General features: G+C 43.5%; 1 protein-coding gene across 5 annotated transcripts in view; it reads left to right on the top strand.

The window, feature by feature from the left end:
• Window positions 1-136: 136 nt before the first annotated feature.
• The window catches only part of fgf12a (fibroblast growth factor 12a), a 38,015-nt gene continuing 17,172 nt past the window's right edge, over window positions 137-20,979 (top strand). Inside the window, exons 1-3 of one of the 5 annotated variants that reach the window (XM_034613094.1) lie at window positions 13,223-14,338; window positions 15,810-15,857; window positions 18,881-18,991. In XM_034613094.1, the coding sequence (XP_034468985.1) occupies window positions 14,143-14,338; window positions 15,810-15,857; window positions 18,881-18,991 (355 nt within the window). In that variant the 5' untranslated portion in view covers window positions 13,223-14,142. Of the gene's footprint in view, window positions 342-7,491; window positions 7,712-13,222; window positions 14,339-15,809; window positions 15,858-16,026; window positions 17,402-17,436; window positions 18,992-20,979 lie in introns of those variants that run through there. The other 4 variants (XM_034613097.1, XM_034613096.1, XM_034613095.1 and 1 more) reach the window with 4 other exon arrangements.

Here is a 20,979-nt window from a genome sequence, read left to right as displayed (position 1 = left end):
CATCCGCTCACCCCTGCAACACACGCACACGCACACGCACGCACACACAGGGTCCCTCCCTCCCTCCCTCCTCCTTCTACCTGAGTCGTCAGTCCACCTCACTCAGAAACTCTTGGGGTAGCCTCGAACAACCAGCTCGCTGTGTGCTGTGAACATCCCGTGTCCCTGCCTCGAGCTTCAGGAGGGTCTCAGCTAGGTCTCCTCTCCTCTGTCGTCTCCCGGCTGTCCCAGCTGAAGAAGCGAGCGCGCTCCTGCTCCAAAGCGCATTACTCCACCTGACAGCCTGCACACCACCGCGGCAACTTCTGCACCGCAAGGGGACATGGGTGACAAAAACGCCGGTGAGTAAAACTTCCACGTGCACATAGCCCATATGAATAAGTTAAGAGCCCTTTTTCGTTTTTAATTTCTTTGGACAGGGGATATGTGCATTGTGTGTGCGTGGATGAGTGGAGCGCACACTGCGGAACACAGGCAGCCTGGTTAACTTTGTTAGGAAGTGCATGCAGCAGTGGAGGGATGCGCTCCTGTGGGATGGTGCTGATGATAGTGAGTTTATAACCACAGGCCGTGCACATGCTTCGGTGCTGCAGCGCGATGCTGCTGTTGCTGATGTTCGACCGGCTTCCCAGCTCAGGCTGCAGCCTCCAGTAGTCTCCTCTCTCTCCCCGGAGCACCCGCCTCCTGCACCTCCAAGATCCATCAGCACTGCTGGCCCACATGTGTTAATTGCAAAGCGTGTGGATTTAATATGAAACACAAGTTGTGTGTAAATATCAGGCCGTTCACACCACATTGATTCCACCCAGTGTTGTGCATGGTAAACGACTTGAGTCTGCTTTCCTTTTACTCTGTCAGTGCTGTCAGCTGATTCAGACAAAAACTGCTGCCTCTCCACTTCTTTTCGGGGAGATGAATGTGCTGCTGTTCCCCCTCAACGCTCAGCATCAAGCTTGTTGTTGACAAAGCTGTTCAGCTCTGCCAGTAATAGGCAATAGAAGATGTTTTTAAAGAGCCATATAAGATACACAGACCTCTGATCACAAACATTGTGTGTCTTCCATGTCCCTGTGGCTGTGTGGGCAGCTTCTTCTGCAGGGCAGATTCATTTAAGGTTGCATGATGGGGATAACAGCACAAAATAAGCACATTCCCCCCCCCCCCCGGATAAGGGACAGGGTGCCCTTGTTAAAGTAGGGTAACCTTTCTTTCTCAGTGTCACCCTGGCCTGCTTCACCGACAGTTCGCTGTAATGCAAAATACAAGAATCATGGGGGTGTACAATTGCATGTCAAGGTAACTATAGGCTTACTTCTAACTCTGAGCCAAGATTCAAGATTCAAAACTTTATTGTCCAAAAATCTTTCTCTGGTATATGGCACACAAAATAATACAATGCAGTACATAGGAAGACACGGTACATTACAATACAAACACAAATCCATAATAATGTATAGTACTTGGAGTAAAACTTTAAAATAAGTAATAAAGTAATACCGGCTGTGACTCAGGAGATAGAGCGGGTTGTCCTCTAACCAGGAGGCCGGCGTTTCAATCCCAGTCTCACCCAAACCCCAAAAAGCTGCGTGCTGACAGTGTGTGAGTGATGTCTAATAGACCAAGTGCTGCACAGAGATGCATGTGTGTAAATCGATGAAGAGCAAAAACAGCAGTGTAAAGTCTACAGTGGAATAGAAAAGATAAAATAAGCCCATTCAAGCGCTTTATGCTTCACTGTCCAACCAGAGCAGGGTTTGCATCCTTGTATTACAGTAGAGGGGGGGGGGGGGGGGGGTACAGTATGACTCACATCCTCTCTCTGGACCTAGTGGTGCTTTTCTTTCATCTCTGGTCAATTGAACTTGCCACATGTGCACTTTAGGAGCATATATATATATATATATATATAATAGACAATTCAAATCGGTTGAACCATTATACTGGTCATATCAGTTATATTCACAATAAAGAGACACACCTAACCCAAAAGGGTGAATTTGTGAGGTATCTCTCTTGCTGTGGCTCTGATTTACTGTCTCTGACTCTTGTATGACGACAGCAAACCTTATTTATTTACTGATTTATCACCTTCCGCTACTGAGGTTATATTTTCACCCTTGACCATTTGTTTGTTGGTTTGTTTGTATGTTTGTTTGTGAGCAAGATAATGAAAAGAACTACTGGGAGGATTACCATGAAACGTCTTGGAGGGATGCGTATCGGTCGGGAAAGAACCCATAAAATCTTGGCGTTTTTATATATTTTTGTGAGATCAGTCTTTTTAATGCGGCATATTGAGGGAACTGATATCTATGAGTGTGTGTGTGAAATTTAGTGCAGTTTGAGTGAATTTAGGCGGAGGTATGCTCTCTACTCAGTGCTCAGCTCTCCCCTTAGGATCGGCCATTATTTTATTTCTTATTAAACTGATTAATTGATTAAATACCAGTTTTGTGTTGTGGTAATCGCTGCAGCGACGTGTCGGACTTGTGGGAAAACTGCTCTGGGACTCCAGGTCAACTATGAAACATCTATGATTTGATTATGATTTTGATTAGATCAAATACTGTTGGGGAATATTAGAATATATGTTTCACTAATGCACAATATCAATGGACTCTGGAAGGACCTTGTGGAAAATCCCCACCTACTTCCCTTCTTTTCCTTACCTGTCCTGCTACCTCCTCCTGTGGCTCCACCTACAGAGTATACAAAGGAAGTGGCTGGCTGCATGGTGGAGGTCTCATCCTTTTAAGTTTGGACTGTGAGTTTAAAACATGTTGGGTTTGTTTTGCTGATAATTGTGTCGATGTTAAGTAATGTCAAGAGTTTTTACTTTACTTGAGTAGATTTATCCACATTTAAGTTGGTATTTAGCTTCTCTTTTTTTGCTAATTTCAAGGAGCATGTATCATTTTGTTTATCTTTATATTGTATATTTTCTGCTTTTGGTAGAAACCATTCTAATCCCAATTAAAATAATGGATTAGAAACCTTAAATTCATGCTCGTCCTAACAATGCACCATTGAGTTGTTGCTCCTGGAATTAGAATATTAAACGATGACAAACTTTCATGGGTCCTGTTGTATCACTTTATGTTGAGGCTCATTGTAGGAGCCATGTATGAATTTGAGAAGAATATCAAGGTGTAATGATACAAGGTGTAATATTTTGGTGTAATATGTGGGTTATTTGTTAATTTGTGATCATATAGTTTCGGCAGAACGTAGGGGTCACAGGATTGGGCGGAGATGATGGTTCATATAATATCATATTTGTGGAGTTAGTTGGAGAGATGCTATTTGATCACTGTGATTGCATTAATTAGCATTTTAGCACATTACAATCAGTTGATCTTTTTTTCTTTCATCAAAGATTAAACACATTTTTATGCCTCCCAGCATCTTGTTTGTTTCCTGAAGTCGCTAAACTCATTCTTGAAGCTTGTTTTGATGCCGACACTGTGTTCACATGATGTATATTCCTAAATCTCTTTGTGCGTTTGATTATATTACATTTAAATCTGTGGTTATATAATAATTCAGCACCAGAATCCCAAACACAATGAACTGTTACCAATTTTTATGCTACTTGATACATTTGTACATTGTAGTTTAAGTTTATCTTTCCTTCCCATCCTGTCAATACAACATATTACAAGATAAGGCAGATTTCATTTACGCTGTAGTGCTGCTGCTGATATCTTTTTCACATCTTTCCCGCCTCATCAGTTAAATCCCCTCTTTCTCCGTTATGAACGTAACAGCAATATTAACCTCTCACCACTCCCCCTCCAGTTTTTCTTTGTCTTTCTCTCGTTCTCTTTTACAATATGCTGACAGTTGCAATCTCAGCATTTTGGGAATTCACCTGAATCTTTGGATTAGGTGTTAATTTGCTTTCCTTAGTAAACCTGTCACGACAAAGCAGGAAACATCATTGGGGAATTCTATATACCTGCCCCACAAAGTTGCACGCATACGTAGCCATAATAATTAGCATCCTGTAAGAGGACAGAGGACGCAGCAGGCCCACTAAAAACATCGTCCTCATCCTTTCACCTTATCTGAGTCAAGTATCTTGTTGCTGTTTTGTTGGGCCCAGATTCCCTGACCTCAAGTTTACACACTTGTCATTTTGTACCAGAGTGTTGGCAGCCTCCCTTAGTGCGACCATGAACAGTTTTGCATTGCGACACGGGACCTTGCTTTTGCTTTGCAGAATATGAGAATGTTTTCTGGCATTTCAGCAAACTGCAGTTACCATCAGCACTGAGTCGGTGCTGCTGTAAACATGGTACGTTTGACTCGCTGTTACTGATTCAAGGGTCTCTGTCTTCTCTGCTGTTGTTGCTTTTATCCAGAATTTAACATGCTGACACTTTTGTTCAGATATGCAATGCTCAAATATGTTGACTTATCATGTAACTGACTCATCCTACATTTAGATTAGTTAACAATATATATACTGTACTTAAGTTTTATCTTTCAATGTAAATGTAAATAAAACTTTTCCACAGTGCTTGACAAACAGTGCTGCATACGTGGTGTTTCTGCTTGTTTTGATACTTTTTCAAGCTATACTAAAATGAATATGTCAGATCAGAAGCTTCACTTTACTGCCTTCTCCAGCGTTCTGTGTGGTGCATTATTCTGTACATACTGGTGTGTAATGATGTTTGGTCATTGTTTGGCTGTGGAGCACAAATGATGCACCGATGGTGGAGGTTTTACTTCCAAAGCAATCAAGCGACCTAATTGAGAAATAATAAGTGAACCATTAAATAAATGCGTCATTTTTACTTTCAATTGAAATGATGCAGAACAAAAGCACATCAAAATTTTTGTAGTGTGTCCTTATGTTTCTAAATTGGACAAGTTGCAGTCAAAGCTGGTATCGTCTTACGAGGTGAACACTGCAACCTCACTTCTGTTGACAGATAGAACTGTGGGAAGGTGAAATGAAAGCTGACTCGTCAAGCATCTTTCCGCAGCGTCACCAGAGATGGATCTGAATTTACTCAAATACAGACGGGACACTTTTGTTTTTGCAAAATGGTACAATTATGACACGAGAGTGAATGGAGATTGGTCGAGAAGTGTCACCTGGAGTTTGATGCCAGCAGAAATATATGATGCAAGGAGGGAGGGTTTATAAATAGAGGTTCAAGTGAAGATTAAACTTGAGTGTAACGCATTTAAATATGAGGCCTTTGCTTAATTTAAAAATCTAATGATGGGATTAGTTTTGAGTCTTATTTTTTTTAATCTGAGCTGCACCATAACCTTGTCAAAAAATGTATGATGAATGATATTTGTATTCATCTAAACCTTTACTCTTTAAAAAGGCTGCAGTTTGGAGGTTTGCGAAATTCATCATGCTCCAGGTAATGCAAGTAAAAAACATTTTCTGTGTGCAGCTCATTTTATTTATTTATCCAACACTGATTTTATTACTCAATTTGTTTGGATACATAGGACCTGAGAGGATAGTGTTCAACATTGTGCCACAGATCAGAGTGTATAAGCCTTGGTGATTTCTGTATCTGTGATTGTGAAACACTCAACTGATAATAAATATACTGTACATACACACAAATTGAAGTTACTTTCCAGTATCTGTGGGCACAAGCAGTTTAAAAGCTAATCAATATCAATACGGAGCTAAAATGTAATATCCTTTCAGTCATAAATGTTGTGTAAATGTTACTTTAGTTAGATTTTATTGCTGTATACAGTTCCACTCCGTGCCCTCTGTGCTGTCGCCCTTGTTTCTTGTCTTTTCCTTGGGCTCTGCAGTGGGACAGTACAGTGGGAGCAGATAATACAGCACCATCACCATATCTGTGACTCTGGGTCTAATGCCAGCTCCCCCCCTCCATCCTTCCATCCTCACATTCTCTCTCTACTCCTCTCTGACCTTTCTTATTTGCATGGCTGCTGTTGTTAAGGCATTCTGCTGACCTCACATGTCCTTTTATATACGTTGTATATAGATTGTAAACTACGAAGGCATGTTTTCAAGGTAGTTGCAGGCCATATCATTTGTTGTCCTTGTGGTGCAAGAGCAGAGGAGTGATGAACATCATTCTATGGTATAAAAACTCCTCAAAAGCAGCAGTGTGTAAAATTAGTGCTGCAGTAAAAGGTTGTGCAGGATGTCTCTGCTCACTAACGACAAAACCAAAGCTTTGTGTTAATGCTGTATTAGTGAGTCCTTTATATCATGGCGCCCCCTAGAGTAAGTAGTTGCACATAGAATTGCTTTAGTCAAGAAAATCAGGAGGGTCTATAGTCGTTCTGAGCCAAAAATACATGGTGAAATCTTGAATCCTGACTTTTAAAGTATGATTCTTAACCTAAATATAACATTAGAACACAATGAAACACAATTAGATTTTAATAATACATGATAAGTGATACTTACTTATATTTACAGACAATCTTGAGTTGCTAAATCTCAAAGGTGGCTCAATTGAGTTTAGAACTATATATTTTAACGTTAACGCATGCGAGTTGCATGATAACATGTATATATTTACCATTTATCTACTTCTGTACTCTGAAATGTCTCTAAAGTACAACCAAGAGTGTTGTTGTCCGTATTTTGAAGTACTTCTACTCAACTGTTTCCATATGATGATGTATTGCAAATACAGACATATTACAGAAGTTGTCCAAATGTTAATAATAACTTCATAAATAATAATTAACACAGGGTTTTCAATACTTCCTCCCCCACTGACCACTAACCAACATCATATAAAGACCTGAACATAACATATCAACTTCATTTCCTCAAATAGATCATACTTAATGTAAGTCAGTGGGCGTATATGTGTACTAGTTATATGCACAGGAAGATCGGCTCTTGACTCCCAACACCTGTGCAGCCCATTGTCGCCTTATAGCTCCGCATCACACCTCACTCAGGGAGGGCTGCCACTGTACCCCTGCAGTTTAACTCTGGCGTGCATGCACCCCCCCTTTCTCTCTCTCTCTCTCTCTCTCTCTCTCTCTCCTCCCCTCCTTCCTCCCATTACGTCCGCGGATGGTGAAGATACAGGCGGGTGGATAGAGGAAGGGAGGGGGTGTGTGTTGTACAATTAAGAGCACATTGTAACGTCCTTGCGTTGCCTCGCCGTGGCGGAAGTGGAATGTTTGCCGTGACCGACGGTGGACAAAAAGAGGATAGACAGAGAGAGAGAGAGAGAGAGAGAGAGGGAGAGAGAGACAGATATAGAGGGAGAGAGAGAGAGAGAGACGACGGGGAATCACTCAAGATGCCTCGTTTTAGCGTAATTTGTCCTGCAGACTTTGCCCTTCCGGCGTTTTGAGGGCTGCTGTGTGTGAGTCTGTGTAGAGAGACACTGAAACAGAGACAGAGGAGAGAGAGAGAGAGAGAGAGAGAGAGAGAGAGAGAGAGAGAGAGAGAGAGAGAGAGAGAGAGAGAGAGAGACAGAGAGAGGGAGAGGGAGAGAGAAAGAGAGAGAGAGAGAGAAAGAGAGAGAGAGATGCTGGCCCGGCTCCGCGATGCTGCCTGACCCTGCCCGCTGTGCTGGGATGATATAGCGCTGTCCGGTTGTTTGGATTGAGGAAGGCTCCCATCAACCCAAATCAATGAGGATTCTGAGGCCATTCCTTCAGAAAGGAGCGCATATGCTGCAGTGTTTCTGTGGACAACGATCGAAGTCGACCACTATCACCGACGGTGAGAGACAGCACCATAGCAGCATAGCTTCGTGGCTATACACCTTTCTTTGCATGCTTTCTCTCTTGAGTGATGATGAGGAGGAGGGGGGGACAAAAGGGGAAAGAGGAGAGGTGAGGATGAGGAGGAAGAGAGGGAGGTTCAGTGGTTTCATTGGAGTGTGTTGAGTTAACATCCTTCCAGTCTGCAGTGGAGAGAGAGCCTCTCCTTGTGCTCCTCGCATCTGTCCCGAGTTTGTGTGTGTGTCCTCGGGTAGCAGCATCCAGCATCCAGCCGCACTGTGCAGGGCTCCAGATGTACTTCACCAGACTGAGCTAAATTTGCAGGCGAGCGAGTTCCAGTGCTGCATCCGAAGCAGAAGCCAAAAAATGGGACAATGCAGGGACCAAGTCATTAAACTTCAGGAGGGAGGCAGCCTGGTGTTCCAGGGCCCCAAACAAACAGCACAGGGTTCAGCACCACGGACAGCGGCACAGCACAAGTGACACATGCAGGCTCCCAAACTTTTCATGTCCCGATTCCGCTAAAACTATCTCGTTACAACTTCAATTTGATGACATTGAATCAAAAGGAGTGTAAAAAAAGAATACAAAGTACCTTACAATGTACTGAAATGTCTATTCTTGGCTCAAAGTACTTATTATGAGAGCCTCCTCATATAGAACCCCTGGAAGTCCCCAAACGTTTCATGTCACGATTTCACTAAATGTATCTCTATAGAACCTCATTCAACACCAGTTTGAACAAGTTTAATTAATAAGGCCCTATACCTGACAGTACAGAGTAAAAACTACTCTATAATACACTGAATAAGTTGGAAATCAGTTAAAAAGTCTTTTCTTTGTTGAGTTCTCAAACTGCTTATCATGAGAGCCTCCTCATAGGACCCCTGCAAGCCCCCAAACTTTTCATTTCTTGATTTCACTAAATTTATCTCTTTAAACCCAAGTTTCATGACATTTAATCAACTGTAGTCTACCTGACAGCACATATTAAAACTACCTTAGAATATAAAGGATAATTTAGTTGAAAATCTGTTGAATTGTCTTTCTTTGTCTCTCTCTAAGTAAACCACATATTATGAGAGGTCCTTTCTATAGGACCCCTGAAAGTCCGTAAAAACTACTTCTAGTTCTACTACTACTAGAATATACTAGATAATTGAGTTGGAATTCAGATTAAATGTATTTTCTTAGCAGATTTTGGCAAAAAGAGCCTCTGGAGGTCCCAAAACTTTTCACATCACAAATTGGCTAGATGTGTCTTTTCAAAACTTAATTTAAACCCAATTTGATGCTGTTTAATCAACTGGACCATTTACCTCACAGCACAGAGTAAAAACTACAATATATTGGATAATATAGTTGGAAATCAGTTGAAATATCTTGTCTTTGTAGTACACGAGAGCCTCCTCATAGGACCCCTGGTCATGTAAAGATTTCACTAAATGTGTCTGTATAAAACCAGTTTGATGACATTGAATTAATAGGACCCTACCTTACAGCACAGAGTAAATGCTACTTTACAATATACTGGATAATGGAGTTGGAAATTAGTTGAAATATCTTTTTTTTGCTGATTTTTGGGAGACTCTTCATCACCTACAGGACCCCTGGAAGTCCCCAAATTCCACCTGACACTGCTGCTCTAATTCTGGCAGTGAGTCTTTCAGAGAAGCTGCATTTCCTCCCACACCTGCAAACAAGACACTCTCGAAGTAACTCACTTTACATTTACAAAGCATACTTCTCTGTGACTCAAGCTCAACCTCCACTCAGACAAGAAACCTGTCATGTCCTCTGTTGTTTACCAGCAATTCACTGCATTACTGCTGTCCACTCATAGTATAACCACATATTCTGACACAGTAAATAAAAAGAACTTTCAGCCTCAGAACTTTCAGAATGAACTCGATTGCTCTTTGAACGGGACATAAATTCAGCCCGTCGCTCTGAGTTTGTAAAGATCGAGCTGGAGCAGCTCTCGAATTCAGGGCAGACAATTAGAAACTCCATTAAGCACAGATGATTCCTCTGAGGGGGTTGGACCAAAAGCAGCGTGCACACTGGGAGCTGTGGGACGCGGTGATATAAAAGCGCCACTGGCCCTTATCCTGCATCTCGGCTCGCTGTCAGATTCACCTTATGACCTTAATGTAAAACTTTGTCAGTCAGCTCATTTGTGTGGTCACAGGAGGATGCCAAAATGAATGTGTGAGTCCAAGTTGAAGCTGTTTGATTGTAAGCTGTGTCGGCCGAAGAAGTTTGTCTAGGATTTACTAACTTGCTCCCTCGTTTGCAAAGCTTAAATCTGATTCTCTGCTGAAGTGCTGTCTTTCTTTTGACGGAGCCCCTTAACGACTGCATACTTTTTGATTTTGGATACAACACTGATCAAACACCCAATTTTAACTGAGCGCGATGGTCTGTTTCATGCCAGCAGTTTCTCTATCACCAATCTGACACTTAAAGAAAACTCAAGACTGAGCATTTTTGACATACACTCACTCAAACTGATGAAACAAAACAGGATCACACTTCACTTTCTTGAAGAAGGTGCAAAAAAACCTTGGCTTCTTTCTGTGTTGTGCATTATTTCCATGTAGTCATGTTGGATTATTGCTTGGCTGTGGAGCATGAGTTTGTTCTGATGGAGCCATGAAATCATTTGCTGGGCTTATTAGTTTGAGGTTAAATATCCTTGAAATATAGTATGCTGTTTTACTTTAGCCTGCACAGGATCATGCAAATCAGGAGGAGTAGAAAGTGTTGCTGCTCTGCAGAATCAGGCTCGCTGCCAACAATGACCTCAGAGGGATTCATGGTGTAAGATGTTTTTCTGAGCAGACTTAAATGTTTGCACCTGCATGCGTTCCTTTGCAGTGTCAGGGTGGCACCTGGCTTTTGCTCTGTTGAAGTTAAATACAGTAATCGGGGTGTCTGGATTGCAGGACAGTGTAGTGGGTGGTATGATGAGAGAAAAGCAGTGGCAAAGCCTCGTCCTCATTCATATTTCTTGTAACAGCCCTGTAAAGCTTAATAGTTTTCATTGTGCACGTTTTTCTTCTGATTTCAGTTCATGTAAATCATGTGTCGGTGAGAACGATGGGTAATGAAGCACTTTTCTAGACTTGATGACCACTCAAAGTGCTTTGCAGCACAGTTTTACCATTCACACACACGCATCTATGTGCAGGACTTTCTTTATCACACTCATACACTGTTGGCACTGGGGCAACTTGGCCTTCAGTATTTCACCCTTCAGGTGTAGTATATAGTGGAGTATAGTGGAGACTGGGATTAAACCCCCGGCCTTATGCTTAGTGGACGACCCACTCTACTACCTGAGCCCAATACTCAGAGCAGAAGTCTGGTGATGAGCATCACTTTTATTCTCTTACAGTTCTGCTCTTTGCCTCCGTTCATCAGTTTACATCACAAGATGATGAAAACTACTTCCAGCTATTGTGAGTCAACAAATCTGTGAGGTATCTCAAGGACACAGTGAACTGTCCAACTTCACACAATGGAAACACCCACATCTACTCTGTGAATACTTGTGGTTAATTATTTCTCCACAAGGGGGCAGCAGTTGTAAAGGAATCACTAGTTGTGGTTCATTTCTGTCACTCTTTTAATGCACACCAAACTTACACACTAACTGTGCACTAAGCACATGTTTGTGTCATTTTCACACAATACTGAGAAGTTTTATACCATAAATTAAAATAATACAGGTGATGCACAGTTTATTTTATTGAACCAGCCAACCTTCTCCAAGTCCTAATCTTTTTAACTGACTGAAATGATTGCAGTATACTGTCTGCAGTGGATTATATAGCAGCAGAGTTTTAACGCTCATGGACGTATCTCTGCTGGAATAAAGTGAACATCAATTGTCTGTGGTAGTGGGAGGAAGCCGAGCAGATCCTCATTAGGGAATGCTGTCAGGGAAGGACAGAGACATACAGTATATCCTGTGTCTGGACTGTGTCCCTCCCATTTCTAAGAATGCTGGCCATCCCATCAAAAAGCACCACCGGCTGATTCTTTTCATTCATATAACTCTGCATACCCACTGGAGTGATGCATGTTGTTATTGAAGTTGTTATTGATTACTTTTGATTTCTTTATGCTGCAGTGATATGTTCACTTTCACCACTTGCTGGCAGCTCAATAGAAATGCAAAGTGGATTTTGATTGGTGACTCTATCCATCAGTTTTTAACTTCTATTGCGCTCTGCTATATTTGTCTTACTCTCTCTCTCTTTCTCTCTCTCACTGACACACCGAGAGATAAACATGTATAAGTACACAGGGGGCTAGCCAGGGTATTGGCTTTCATCCGTTATATGTGTGGAGGGAGGAGTGTATCTTAAAATCTTCCTTCCTCTGTTCTCTCTCTCTCTCTCCCCCCTTTTCGACCTCTCTCCGGATTAAGAACGTCAAACAGAGTCCCAGAAAAAAAAGCCTCTAAATGTTTCATGCTGTTTCATCATGGGGAGGAGAGATGTTCACTGTGCTGCTGAAGCCTCACGTGTCCTTCCTCCCACTGTGTGTGCGTGTGTGTGTGTTTGTGTGTGTGTGTGTGTGTGTGTGTTTGTGTATATATCCCCTGCCCATGCAATTATAGCATGAAACCAGAGGCATGGTCACAGGAACTCAGACATATGTTCGTACACACAGGCCATTTTTTGGGGGCCTCTTTGCATTGATTAACATTTACTGCTATTTTATTGCTTATGGTTTATAACACTGTGCTCATTACAGCTGCAGTGAAAACAAACTGTTTTCTAGCATTTGCCTTCAGATGTGATCAGTGACACAAACACGCACGTTTTCTCAACAGGCAGCAACAAAAGAGTAAATGATAAGAACTTTATGGTGATATAAGCTCATTTGTAATCGTCCGATGTGCCATGTGGGTGTTGATTTCGTTTGCATAAAAATCCTAAATCATATTTGTCCATGTGTTGAGTCCGCGCTTGGTGATTTGTGTTCATACTGTGTGGGCTGACACCTGTGGCAGGTAATCCTTTTAGTCACGTTTGATATGTTCTTCATGTGTGGCTGAGGGGTTCTAGAAAGTAAAATGTGTGCTTATCTCCCTTAAGCTATAGGCTCCAGAATACTCTCAGCCAAAGCTGATTAGGATACCTGCTTTTATTGTGTCCTTCTTGCTGCTGAACTGTTCCTTTTGGAAACTGGTTTGCACTTTGGGATTTTTAAGTGTAATTCACTTTATTTGTGCACATTATCCCCTCAAAATCACTCATTCCCCTCTTTCACCAACACCCACCCATTATTCACCCCCTTTCCTCTGTTATGTGTTTTCCATATTTTATATCCACATCCTCTCTGGATCATCTACCTTTCCTGTGCAACCCCCGAGACTTCCTAATACAAACCTCAATCACGTATGATTGCGTTAAAAGAGTTGGAGAGGGAGAGAGAGAGAGAGAGAGAGAGAGAGAGAGAGAGATAGAGCGAGAAGGGGGGGGGGGGGAGGGGAAGAGGAGAGGGGAGCTATGGACCGCGACAGTTCGCTCCAGCTGTCGGCGATGGAGCACACCGACAGCATCCACATTCGCGGACGCACGGGGAATAGTGTCTAGGCTACTTTATTATTTGTGCGCTACAACAAAAAGCACTCTGGTGCGCGTCCGCCTCAACTAATTGTTGCTGTCCAGGCGAGAATCCCTCCCTGCGCGTCTGAATCACATCTCTGCAGCATCCTTGCAGAGTAGAACCTCTGCTGCCCGTTTCCATTTTTTTTTCTTCATTCGGTGCCATCGACGGAACCGGAGACTGGGCTCGGATATCTGGGCTCCTGCGTCCAAAGCAGCATCCACGGACGGTGCCATCCATCGCAGTGGAGTTAATAATCAAAAGAGAGAAAAAGTTCCTCTCTCCGGCCATGCACGCGTGGATTCAGGTTGAGGCGAGTGATTGAAAAGGCGCCTGGGAGCCAGTGGACAGGCTGTGGGTGCAGATGAGGATTACGGAGCGGCGCTGTTCACCTGGAATACCTGGAGCTCTCCCATGACGCGCAGCTGCATCAACTTGTCGACACTGTTGAATATTTCCCAGCGCTGACATGTCGGCCCCTGTGGCCTCGCCTGCAGCTCTATGTATCATATAGGATCTGAAATCGCTGGCGCTTGATTCGCAGCCCTGTTGTGCGTAAAACTCAGCAGCAGCTGAAATCCACGCCACGGTTCCACATCAAGAGGATGCAGAGTACCTGAAGCGCGACGATGCACGGAACCCGGAGGATTTCGTGATCAGGATGACATTTGGTTGAAACACTCGTGGGGCCGAAACACAGACAAAAAAACAACTCCCCTTATTATTTAATTTTTTTTGCAGCAAGAAGCTGCTGCATCTGTCGACTAGACACCTCGTGTTTTTTTGTAGTCTCGGTTCGGGGAGATGGCCGCGATCGCCAGCTCCCTGATCCGTCAGAAACGCCAGGCGAGGGAGTCGAACAGCGACCGGGTCTCCACTTCGAAGCGTCGCCCCAGCCCGAGCAAAGACCCCCGCTCTCTGTGCGAGAGGCATTTCCTGGGGGTCTTCAGCAAAGTCCGCTTCTGCAGTGGCAAAAAAAGACCCGTGCGGCGGCGACCAGGTCAGTGCTGTCGATTCTTGTTTCTTTTTTCTTTTTTTCTTTTTTTTTTTACCCCACTGATGTGTGTTATGTGTGCGTATATGGATGGACGCGGTCCCCCCAACCCCCCCACTCCCACCCCGCCCCTCTGTAGAGCAGCAGAGGCATTATACTGCAGTCCGGAGCTCCACGAGAAGCTCGATTTTTCTCCGCGGTGCGTAAAAAACACATCCACCTGTTCCATTGGGTCCTCCTGTTGTCTGTCGACCCGCCAAGACGCAGCCCCCCTAAAACCCTCCCCCTGAATATATAGGGAATCATATATATATATATGCTGTGACGTGACCCCCCCCTTTATTTACTGTGATGCTGCTCTGATCAGAATAATCAAATCAGCCATCAACAAAATTGATGCCACTGTATTCCGGTCAAAGCTGGGGCAGGTTTCTGCTCCAACAGCTTTATGAGCCTTCGAATTTGCACACTAATCTTTGTCCCATGTATGCACACCATCTGGAAACACACACACACACACACACACACACACACACACACACACACACACACACACACACACACACACACACACACACAACTTAAACACACACTCAGAAATTCTGCCTTAAATGTCCTAATTCAATATTAATGCAGATTGAAGTACAGAGGGGAGATAAGTTGCACCGCAGTGCACCAAGGCTCTTTTGAGATTAAATGTTTTAATGGTAAATGTTTATTGCAGAGAGGGAGTCTTGCTGCAGTGAAGGGGGGCACAGCTTCAGTGATTAAGAGCTACTCCGGCTGTATTGATAGGCACACGTAGAAGCTACACACTCACTAAATCCGCTTGTAAAGCCTCCCCCTCCCTCTTTTATTCCACTGGTGCACATGTTAACAAGACAGGGGTGCATGTCACCCATCCATGTGCACATCCAGAGAGTTCTGTTATGTGATGGACGACAGCCTCTCAGCGTCTCCCCCACCAGATGGAAGGATGAGGAGTGAGACAGACAGACAGTGTGTGTGTGTGTGTGTGTGTGTGTGTGTGTGTGTGTGTGTGTGTGGGGGGGGGGGGGGGGGGGGGGGGGGGGGGGGGACAACAGGGACAGATGTGCAGGCCAGACAGACAGAATTAAAACCCTGTCGTCGTGCAGCCTCATCAGACAGACAAACAATGTCAGTGCCAAAAGTGCCACAATAGAATCGTAGACAGACAACAGTCAGGCCTCAACACTGACGGGCAGGTAGGTAACTTCCAGTCACCTGACAGGGCCAATACTAAACCAGACTGGAGTTCAGACAGCTGTGACACAGACACACGCTGTATATGTCCTTTAACTGATCGTCCTTTCTATTTCCATCTGATGCCTTCGTTTGCCGTTATATGTGCATATAAAGAGCCGATACACTGGAGAGACTTTATGAATTCTGCCTGTTTAAAGCCTTGTTGTTTTTCCTTCTATCCCCCCCACCCCCTCCTCCCACCCCTCGTAAGATGCACCCTCGAAACCTCCACAGGTGTCCCATAAGGGCTGCAGGCTAGGTCAGTAGCTCAGCCTCCATCCGTGTGTGCTGTGTTTCTCCTCCTCTTCTCGTCTCCACCCCATCTCGCGACCATGTCCGACTCCCCCTCGGCCAGGGAGAAGGGGGTGGGGGTGGTGGTTGGTAGGTTGGGTGGGTGGGTGGGTGGGTGGGTTAGGGACGGGATGGGACAGAGAGGGAGGGAAGGGCTTGGGGACTTCAACACCTGTCTGACAGCCGACGACCCTCTCTCTCTCTCTCTCGCTGATTTGTTTCTCCTTTCTCTCTGTCATCCCTCCTTCTGTGTGGCTTTCGTTTCTTTTGAAGCTTAATTTCCTAGCTCTCCTGTAGCCAGTCGTTCGCTGCTCCTCTGTCCCTCTTTCTGTCCGTCTCTGCCTCCCCTCATTTTGTTCCCTGCCTCATTCTCTCTGTCAGTCAATGTCGGATCAGTCGTTACCCCCGCTACTCGTTCTATGTCTGTAACTATGTGTCAAGTACTGCTGTGTAAATGTAGTAGAGGTTCTTATTGTCCATCGGTGTTTCTGGATATGATGTGCTTCTCCGTGTCAAACACTATATAAGAACAGGTGACCATTCACCATTTCATGGTCATGATGCCATTTGTCGACATACCTAAATGTGTTTGTCCTTCTGTATTGGTATGAAGTAAAGTTATTGACATTGCTGTGACCCGTACACACACAGGATGATGATCTCTATGTTGCCACTGGAAGACATTGTCCACACACACATGCATATGTTGTAAGGTCTTGGGTGAAGCCTGTTTATACCTACACACACACACACACACACACACACACACACACACACACACACACACACACACACACACACACACACACACACAGAGCACACAAACACTCTGCTAAATGATTGGAGCTGATGAGCCGTCAGCGATTGCTCAAGTGCACGATGGAGCCCTAATTTATGGGAGTGTAGTTATCACATGTGATTTACTGGTGTGCACGCTCTCGTGTGCTTTCACAAACACACAGAAAAGCACACGCACACACACATGCATACACACACACACACACACACACACACACACACACACACACACACACACACACACATCCTCCTCACCCTGCCTGTGATGCATGATGAAGGGCCCGTCCCAGGGATTGATGGCCCCACCAAGAGTAGGTGAGTTGGGGGATTGATGGTCAGGACGACGTACATTTAAGAGCAGATGTGAACCCTTTGTAGCCGGGGGCACTACTTAGCCAAGTCTTTATATGGGACACGTTTCTTTATATTGCACATAGAACCTTTGTGCCAGAAATCTCAAGCAGAGACTACTGTCACAGTTGAAGGCAGATTTGGATAGGGAACACTCCTCTCTCTCCAGATACCAAGTTTGAAAATATTTATTTCTGCCAGATGGTTTGGGGTTTTGTGCCGGCACTGAATTCCACGACCTCCATGTCTTGTTATGACCTTGGAGGACAGTCACACTCGCTCCTATGCCTTTATTACAATCACACACTGTGTATTATCTGTCAGAACATGCCGTGTGCCTTCAAAGACAGCATTTCAACTGACGTAATGTTTATTTAGGCACATAAAATAAAACTGAGCACAAATTAAACTGTGACAAAATGCATAATTTGTTTCTCTTGTCTGGCAGAGAGTAAACAAAGGATCAGTAATATTGAGCACAACAACACACACACACACTCACATACGTAGGGCACACACTCTTTCTTAGCTTGTCGTTTTTCTATTTGCAGTCGAAATGACTCTCCAGTATTTTGCTCGTCAAAAATCACAACCCAATGCCAGTTAACGTTTAACAGAGCCATTTGACTTTGCTTCTCAGAAGATCTTAAAGACCTGCTGGACACGAGACAGACCATGGAGACCACACACGCATTTTCTCTCAGATAAACACTTTTTTTTTTTACACAGCTATCTCTTTTTTCTTGGCATAGCCCGAGGCCAAGAGGCAGCCTTTGCCCTGAGCTAATCCTCATTTCTATCTGCTCCCCTTCGAGCAGCTACTGGCCGGGCGCCAGATGTCACAGCCTCAAAGTTGGAGGTTGGTTCAGGGATACTGTGATGGAGAAAAACCTGCAAAAAGTTTAGGTCAACTTCTTTCTGGTCAAGAATCCCTCCAACTGGAATCCTTCTGTGAAAAAACTCTTTGCCAGTAAATTCTCTTAAATAAAGAACAAATTGAATATCAATCAGGATAACTCCTAAATGTACAGTTGCTTCATACCAAATAAAGAAACCATTGGCATGTCAGTGTGCATTACAATGTGATTTATCTATTTATTTTTTTAAAGGCTTTCTAAATAATGCAAAGTCATTTTTCTGCACCAGATCCAGTCAGACATTATGAGAAAGTAACAACATTCTCATTGATTTCCTGTCATGGTGTTCCCATTGTAAGAGCCTTCCAGTCAAACAGCCATTTACCTTTTTTTGGGAATATGTGATGCAACAGATGTGTCATGACAACGTGTCGGATTGTGCCACAGGTATAATAAGACCTTTTTAAAGAATGGTTCATTATAATTGAGAATTTAATTATTATGGTCTATTAATAAAAAAATATATTTATGCAAATAATTAAGTCATAATAAATTAAATTCAATATATGGCAGGATTACACACACGTGAAGGTTGTTTAATGCATCAAGTTAATTCAAAGGGTGAAAAAGTCTTTAGTTACATTATAAAATGTTTTTATTTCTTTGGTGGTACACTCCATCTGAAGGCGTCCTTGGGTGTTTTGAGAGGCGCTATATATTACAGCCAAGGTGTCTTATTTCAATTAACTGAATACTGATCATTTTCTGTTTGCAAAGCATTTCTTTGTGATGATTTCAGCTTTTGAAATGGTTTGATAGAAACTTATGTGAGTAAGCAAACACTTAGCAGCGTCAGGCAGAGGTGTTTACTCATTCCTGTGTTATTGTCACGATTATCAGACTGTTATTCTGTGGGGATGGGGCCGTGGCTCGGCCGGCGGTTTGTGTGTTTGTGTGCGTGTGTCTGTGTGTGTGTGTCATTCAGAGCCGCAGCTGAAAGGCATCGTGACGCGACTGTTCAGCCAGCAGGGCTTCTACCTGCAGATGAAGCCGGATGGAACCATCGACGGCAGCAAGGACGAGAACAGCGACAACAGTGAGTGGATCGTCGTGGAAGCAAGCGCTTCCAGCATAAAACATTTAATGGCAATGAGTCAGTTGGTTATATAATGCGGCATATTACCACATTTTATATGCTGTGCTTTATCTTTTTTAATTCTTATATAACTGGTGCCATTTTAACAGCCTAAAGCGCTCCAAAATTAGTTTAAGAAGCCCCCACTGATTGGGATTATCTACAGTTTTTAAAGGGAACTACTTAAACAGATTCCACAAGGCAGGCTGCCCTCTTTTCTGTATCTGATTATGCAATGGAATGCATGGATATAAATGTGTCAAAACCTACTCAAATGCTTTAGATATTCTGGGTTTCGTCATCTGAACAGTTTACCTTTCACAGTGAATTAAATATTTATGGAGTATCTGGCTTTAAAACGTTTTTATTCCTAGGTAGAATAAATTCTGATACCCATGTCCCAGTTTTTAACCATTTCCATCTATGTCACAAATGTTAGTCACAAGTGTCACCTTGTTTTGATTAATTCCGCTCTGAAGAGTGAGTTATTATCACAACAGTTTTTCTTCCTGGAAAAACCCATCACCTGAAACAAGTGTAGCCGCACAGCATCAGTCCTTGTCCCAAAGATCCATCCCTGAGCTACTTCTTTGCAATATTTCACCACCGATCGAATTTCCATAGTGGACTAGCAGTGGATAAATAGTCTCCAGGGTATTGTCGCCTAAAGCGCTCACACCCTCTCCCTCCCCATAGGACCAGAAACAAGGAAATTTTGTATTGACTCTTTTGTATAACAACATCGCATCTTATGTGGGAAGCAAGGGATCAGAGACACCGATCCCATTGGCCACAACATGAAAACCAGTTGTGGTTGATGGGCGTATGTCAGCAGAGAGTGGTCGTCAAAGCGATAATGAAAACTCTCCCAGTCTGGAAGCTGTAGCCAAAACCGCCGGACCATAGCAGTCATGCAGGGCAAAGAACCGTCTCTCCCTGTCACTCACTGTTTTATATTTTATGAGGAGACAAATATTCTGCGAGAACTACTCAGAGCATCAGAGTCTCCAGAACAAAGAACAAAGGATTAATGCAGAAAGGGGGGAACAATTATGACATCCATGTAATGCATTGACTTCCTGTGCCGTTTTTTGACCTCCATTGTGTCCTATTAAGGTTTCGGCTGATGAGGTTTTTGTTGTATACAAGGGTTTCCCCACCTCAAGGTAATCCTCTTCTTAAGCAGCCCCGCTGCCCCAGGGATAGAGGAATGCAGTGAATAATTCAGCCACAGGAAACTAAAAATACCACCTTCTCCGTTTGTACCCGATGAATAATTCTCTGTATGAGATGCCTCGAGCTCAGACAGTCCGACAGAAGAGACAGAGGGAAAGCAGAGGGGAGGAGAAGGTGCAGCGAGACGGATTGGAAATGTTTTTAGTAGAAAAACGCAGAGGCTGAAAGAATAGAAGAACAAGAGAGTGTGATTAGATAAGATAAAAATGGAGCAAGAAGATTTGGTATTCAGGTCTCGCACTGAACTATTGATTGCCTGGCAGCATTATTAGAATAATAGATTACCCCCACCCTTGAACCACACCTGACCTGCAGAATCCGGTTATTTATTTTCAGGGGGAGTTTCAGTAGAAGCGATGGGATTGAGGAGAATGATGATGCCCCCTCCATACAAGGGGCGACCTGAGCAAGTCAACTTCATGTTTTTATAATTTACTATAGTTCTGCACCGAATGACAGCAAGCTCCGAGACAAGGACACAACTGAACTAAAAACGGCTTTAGTTGGATGGATGTATTACAAACAACTCCCCTTCTGCTTTAATTACACTAGTTGAGTGCCTGAAACATTGGGAGTGTGACCCTCAATGATGTCATCAGTGACCGTATCAAAGGGTTACGTCTTAAATGTGGTTACCAGTGGAAACAGCAAGTGCAGATTCTCTGGATGCTGACGCTGCACATCCCTTTGTCCTCAGCAACGAACCTGCCAAG

This window comes from Hippoglossus hippoglossus, chromosome 17 (genome assembly GCF_009819705.1).
Source record: "Hippoglossus hippoglossus isolate fHipHip1 chromosome 17, fHipHip1.pri, whole genome shotgun sequence".
Taxonomy (NCBI): Eukaryota; Metazoa; Chordata; class Actinopteri; order Pleuronectiformes; family Pleuronectidae; genus Hippoglossus; species Hippoglossus hippoglossus.
This window is presented reverse-complemented; position numbering and strand designations above follow the sequence as displayed.